Here is a 6540-nt window from a genome sequence, read left to right on the forward strand (position 1 = left end):
GTTGAGAGACTCAGATAATTTGAAGTTAAGGTAACAACGTCCGCAATTCTCTTATTGATTTAGAAAGTCAACTAACTAGTTATTTTAATTATAATTCTCATAATTTTTGTGATGTTGTAGTCAAAATGTAATAAAAATAAAGAGTGTCGCAAGAAGCATGTAGTTGTTCACAACGGAAGATCAAAAAATTATGCATGAAATGCTCATGATGCGGTATTTATTTAAATATTGCATTCAAATACTTAAAAGCTCGATCGGACCAATAAATAGATATGGGCTTACATGCAGCTGAGGCCGACGGTAAAAAATGGAAAATAACTAATTAATATAATAATTAAATAAAAATAAAGTTTTAAGGGAATTAATGAGATTGTAAATGGTATAGTACGATAGCAAGCATCTTCAAAAGGAAAAAGAAAAATCCATTTGGCACTTCCTATTTCTTTTCATTATATATATGGTACTTAATTATATATATATATTATATATATATGGTTCTTATAATATGGACCAGTTTTCAATAATTAATTAACGCCCTGCAAATCCTTTTACAAATCTCTAATTTGAAAGTAGTAATTATGTCAAAATACAGGCAGCTAAGCTAGGTAGGAGACTGCATCGATCCATGCATGTGATCAGAGAGGTGGTTGCATGGACATGCATATACGAATCCTCGTACGTACGTTTAATTCTCAGCGTACATGATGATCAATGATCACTTGAAACTGTTCATCTTGATTAAACATGATGAGTCATGCATGAGTTGTTCGACAGCTCTTAATTTGTAGGGCTCTGAACGTACACGTACGTACGACTTTATATTGGACGGTCATTATAATTAAGTACTAACTAGATCATTAGTCTGTGTAAAAATTAAAGAAGATTCACGACTACTTATAAAATGAAAGAAAATAAAAATTAAATGGATTTATCATAAATAATTTAGAATGGCTAGCTAGGTGGTTAATATATATGGCAACTCAGAACGTAAGATCAGAGATCGAGGAATTAATTAATTAATGAGTGTAGACGATGGGTTTGGGTCTGGCATTAACAGTACACATGATGATGAGTTGTGCTGACTCTCGATTACCTGCCTGAATCCATCTGAAATTAATTATTAAGGCTAGGCTATATATATATATATATAGCTAGGCCGGCGTGTACAGCTGTACATTTGAAGAATATTTCATTTTTTCACTTATTAATAGTAACGTATTAATTTGGCAATTTATGGTTGCTAGGACGTGTCACACGTGTGTAATTAAGGTGCTAGCTAGCGCACGAATCCCTCAAAAGGAAAATAGAATAAAGAAAATAAAGCTGCAGAAAAAGATAAAATTAGTATTTATTGCTTAAACGAAATTATAATGTTCAACTTATTTTAAGATTAATAATATTTGATAAAAAAACATGAGATGAAATAATAGAACGTAGAGTGATGTAGAATAAGATTAATTTGTAAGCCTAAGTAGTACTCTCTGCTCCTTAATTTTATTGGGGTCGGGTCGACACAAATCTAAATAACCAGCTTACCTCGAATGGCTTATAGATCTATTCGAGTTAAGTTATGATAGACTCTTTTTTAACATTAACTTGAATAACCCGACGCGAATTGTTACACCTAATTTGAAAAATGAATGGTATTTCTCATGTCCTTTTAAGCAAATTACAAGGTACCCTTCTCCAATAACTACGTGTAGCTCGAGCGCTACGTTATGTACCGTTCCTTCGGACATCGTCAGCTTACACGTACTTCCTAAAACTCCCAAGATAAACTGCTTTTTTCCTCTCTCTCTCTCTCGGTCATGGCACCCACACCTCGTTGAACCTAATGAACTTCACTGGCGTGCCCCATTCCTCCTCGGCGACTCCCCATCGTCGGAAACCCAACCGTCCGAGCTTGGCCTTATATTCTCTGCGCCGCAAGGACGTACCTCCACAAACTCCTCTTTCGCAGTGGAAGTTCTTTGATGAAGGCAAGCTTGCCTTCGTTTCTTCCGGAGGAGGGAATTTCTGGCGATCGAGAGTCGAGGTATCGGCGAGAAAGCTCTCCGCTGGGCTCTGGAAATTCTGGTTTGCCGAGGTCTCATCTGGTACTGGCGGTTTGGTATGTGGACCGTGTGATGTGGTCGGGTCTCAGGTAATGCCGTAATTCCGTGTAGTTTTGCTCATACTACGTTGATTTATGTGGAGATAATTTGTGCTGTAAAAAAGTTCGGCTCAGACAAAGAGAGCAGTTTGGTGATAGGAAAACATTGGTTTCTTATTTTGTTTGCTTTGACTCAATTTTCGCGGCAACCAATAAGATTTTCGTGTCGCCGTTACTGATGAGTTTGGTTGCTGTGGAAATACGAGAAAATAATAAGAAAGGAAAAGCATAAAACAGCATTTTCATCGAGAAATTCTAAACTTTATATCTACCATAGTTTTCAAATGAATTATAATAATCTTGCAGCTTATTGCTAGACAATGAAAATACAATTAGGTTAATTATTAGATTATCGCTGAGTAAGCCATGGAAATCTCTATATTTCAATGTGATTCAAGCCATCAAATGTGTGAAAGTCCGAGTTATATACATGACCTAATCTTGATCATCTACCTCCTCGCTCTCTCATTCTGATCACTCCCACTAGCTTGAATCGACTTCGCTGAATCACGAATATTCTTCAATGGAGGGAGGAGCGAAGCGTGATCCTAGGTGTTCAGGAGTGTCTAATGAGGTCTACAAGTTTTATGGCCATACGAAGCACCCTGATGATCAATCAGATGCTTCTCGCTGTGTTGCTTCTGCTTTGCAGGCAGAACTAGTGCGTGCTCGTTCCAGAATTCGCGAGCTTGAAGCTGAGGAGCGGTCCTCTAAGAAAAAGGTTGGGCACTTGCTGAGGAAGCTGGAGGAGGAAAGGATTTCCTGGCAGAGCAGAGAACAGACGAGAAACCGTACGGTAGTTGATGGTTTAAAGGATGAATTAGTGAGGCACAGGAAAAGTTATCATATGATGGAAAGTCTCAATAGCAAGTTGGTCAATGAGGTAGCCAATGCCAAGTTATCTGCAAAGCAAATCGTGCAAAAGTATGAGGAAGAGAAAAGGGTCAGAGAACTAATGGTGGAAGTATGTAATGAACTAGTGAAGCTGATTGTAGAACATAAGGCTCAAGTAGAGGAATTGAAGAAAGAGTCGAGGAAAATCCGTGAGGAAGTGGAAGAAGAGAGGCAGATGTTGAAGATGGCTGAAATTTTGCGTGAAGAACAAATCCAAATGAAGCTGGTTGATGCAAAACTTGCTTTTGAAGATAGGTATAGTGAGATGAACAAACTGATAAATGATGTCCAGACTTTCCTGCGGTCCAGAGGCTCCACCCCGGATGCAAAGCCAAAGGCATTAAGGAAAGCCAAGTCGATCCAACATGCGGTAAAATCAATGAATATTCAAGACATCAAGGAATTTTCGATTGTGCCCACGAAACCAGAAAACATGTACTCGAATCATAGTGATCTAAGAGAAGGTGAAGCTGATGAGGGGGGAATTGCATCATCCTCCAAAATCCCTACCTCAAGTCCTAACAACATCGCCTCTGTGAATACGGAAACTGAATGTGTCGAAACTACAGAGCAGCGATCTGTGAATACGGAAATCAGAGAGATTTGCTGGCCATCAGCAGAGCAATCAAAGAAGAATGCACGCCTGAGCAAGGATGAATCCTCTGGCCGGATAATGGTAGAAGAGTGTAATGGAAAATTGAAATGGGGCTGTTTCAAGTGATGTAGCGGCACAAAGGCGCGCAGCACAAGACTCCCCCAATCCACACATTGCTCGTGGAATGAAAGGGCTGCGAGCCACCCACAAACATAAGTTGATAATATATGGGAAGCCCAAAATCTCAATTTCAAAATTCATCTCAACTCACTTCAACTCATTATTATAATTTTTTCAAATTTCAATACAAAATATAATAAACAATTCAACTTTTTTAAATCTTAAAATAATAATAATATTAAAAAAAATATTGTATTTTTTCATCTCAATTCAACATCCAAAAGCCGAGCGAGTTAAAAGCACCAAGTGAGACTTGGGTCATGATGTGGGTTTCTCATTGTTTAACAAAATTGAAGCCGAGCGGATCTTAAACTTAGGCATGTGCAAAAAGCCCCATGGGCCGATCAACCCGCATGACCCGATTGGATTTACCCAACAATAGTCGAGTTCATCGGGTCCAAATCATCTAACGGGTTTGATAATTCTCATATCGGTTGAAACCGATCATCGACGGATTTGATCTTGCGTCGATCTTCGGCAGATTTTGAATGAACTACTCACAAAAACCCGTCGATCTTCGACGGATTCCCCCACTCCTAATTAGATCCACCAAGAAATCAACAGTTTTACATTTTTCTTTGAGAATAAATCAAGCAAAGCCTCTGCTTCCTCCCGAGGTGAAGGTCGTCGATGATTTCAAAGAAAATTAAATAGATCTTGAACTAGATCTAAAAAAAAATGAAATACATTACAAAGAAAATGAATTACATCATAAGCTTCATCACCGGTGAGACATCCGACAAGTTCCAGAAATAGAAGTGACGAGCAACGGCGATGATCTGCGCGCGATGGGCCCTGACCGCTCTCGACTTCGAGAACTACGTGGAGCCCCTCAAGGTGTACCTGCAGAGGAAGGGTGGGGAGGGTGGGTTTTGGAGGGTAAAGGCTGAGCTGCAAAGGAGAGGAAGAGGAAAAAGTGGAACGGACGATGTGAGAGAGGTTGAGTTTGCAGAGGAGCAAGAATGAGTCGTGGCCGCGTGGGTCTGTAAATGAAGGTGAACGGGTGAGGAAGACGATAAAAAGCAAGACAAACGGATTTGACCCAATCTGACATTTACGGGTCGGGTCAAGTCGAGCTAAAAACCCACTTCATTGCGGGTTGGATTGGGTCCTGCTAAAACTTGGTCGGGTTGTGTCTCTGTGCAGCCCTACTTAAACCTGTAAATTTGCCTCCTTTATGGTAATTCAGTTGAAAAAATTCCTACCCTGATAGATCAGAGGAATTTCCTTTCTCCTCTTGGATCCAGCCAGTTAAAAGCTATTACTTTTTTCCAGGCTGTTGAGACCTGCATGATCTTGTTCTACGAAAAAAACCAATATCGTACTTGTCGGATCTGTAAGGAGAAAAAAAGACGTAGACACCAAAAGACGACGCGTTCCCTTTGTTCGCATCATGCACCGGCCCTACCCTTTCGGCGTGACAACTTGTACTCATGCCGTGGAGGGGAAAAAAAAAAAAAAGGAAAAAGACAAAAGACAACTTATAGGTAAGTAATTTTGTGTGTTTTATTTAATTTTATAATTTAATATAATATATTAAATAACCTCGCTTTATAAATTTAATTGATTAAAATATTTCTCAATTATCAACATCGAAGCTAAATTTGAAAACACTCTCTTAATCTAATTACCAAATATTTTTACATTGAGATAAGATTATCAGTAAATGATATTCGTAAGATTCATGATAAAACCTTACCAAAAATAGTAATCATTCAATTATATATACTTCTTAAGAACTGGCAATTTCAATTTCAAACCTAACATATGGCAAGCATTAATGAATACCATTCGTGAGAATCTAATTAAAATGGGGCATTCTATTAGAAAAATGAGATAAGCTATTCATTTTGTGTTGAAAATTCAAGTAAAGGGTTAAGAGATTACCTAATGAGTTAAAAGAACCACATCTCCGTTACTGTAGCTGCAGCTAAATCTTGAGATAGGAAAATTTTCTCTCTTAACTCTTAACAACTACAGATAATGGGCCAATTCTATTATAGGTAGGGTGAGAGAACACTTCCTCATGTATTAATATTTTGACTTATCTCATTAAGATTTAAGTCTATTTAGATTCGAAAATTATTTCATCTTATCTTATTTTAATATTATAATTTTTTAAAATTACTACATAAAATATAATAAATAATTCAATTTTTTAAAATTTTAAATTTTAACTTTTAACATTTATCTAAAACTATCTCATATTATCTCTAAATTCAAACCATCCTTGTGCTAGTCCATCTTAAAACTCTCTTATTCTTGGATTTTTCTCTCCGAACTTAGGGGCGAAACTGTGTAAAATATTGGGGGGCTACCGCACCTCCAGAAAGTGTTTTAAAAATTAATATTATATATTATATATTTATAATTTTTCTTAAAATATTTGAGATTGTCCTCCAATACTCGAACACCCTCTACTACGGACATTGACCCTAGCCTTGATTTGACATGCTAAAATCTAACACTATGAACACAACATTGAACACTAGCCTTGATTGGCACATTGACACTACCATTTGAGGCTGAGTTCCAAATTACTCAAACCTCATTATTCTCACATACGCCCGTGTATCTCTCTTTCTCCGCAACACCACCCGTGTCTCTCTTTCTTTTTCTCTGCAACCCATCAAAGCACTGCTGCACAGTTGGTTTTCTCTGTCTAGCTTGCATAGTCAAAGCAGATCCCACTAGTAACACTAGATTTCCAGATCCGGAT

The 6540-nt window shown here is 37.8% G+C and overlaps 1 protein-coding gene across 1 annotated transcript; it reads left to right on the forward strand.

Moving 5' to 3' along the window:
* The first annotated feature begins 1738 nt into the window (after positions 1 to 1738).
* Positions 1739 to 3860, forward strand: LOC108982884. Its single transcript, XM_018954354.2, has 2 exons — positions 1739 to 2143; positions 2640 to 3860. The coding sequence occupies exons 1-2, from the start codon at positions 1835 to 1837 to the stop codon at positions 3765 to 3767; spliced, it is 1437 nt and encodes a 478-aa protein (XP_018809899.2). The 5' UTR covers positions 1739 to 1834; the 3' UTR covers positions 3768 to 3860.
* The last annotated feature ends 2680 nt before the right edge of the window (positions 3861 to 6540 follow it).

This window comes from Juglans regia, chromosome 3, assembly GCF_001411555.2.
Source record: "Juglans regia cultivar Chandler chromosome 3, Walnut 2.0, whole genome shotgun sequence".
In the NCBI taxonomy this organism is placed as follows: domain Eukaryota; kingdom Viridiplantae; phylum Streptophyta; class Magnoliopsida; order Fagales; family Juglandaceae; genus Juglans; species Juglans regia.

Bases quoted from the DNA above. Each gene is read 5' to 3' on its own strand.
- LOC108982884 (XM_018954354.2), top strand. From the start codon at position 1,835: ATGAACTTCACTGGCGTGCCCCATTCCTCCTCGGCGACTCCCCATCGT. The intron at 2,144-2,639 runs GTAATGCCGTAA...CACTCCCACTAG, and splicing joins GTGATGTGGTCGGGTCTCAG to CTTGAATCGACTTCGCTGAA.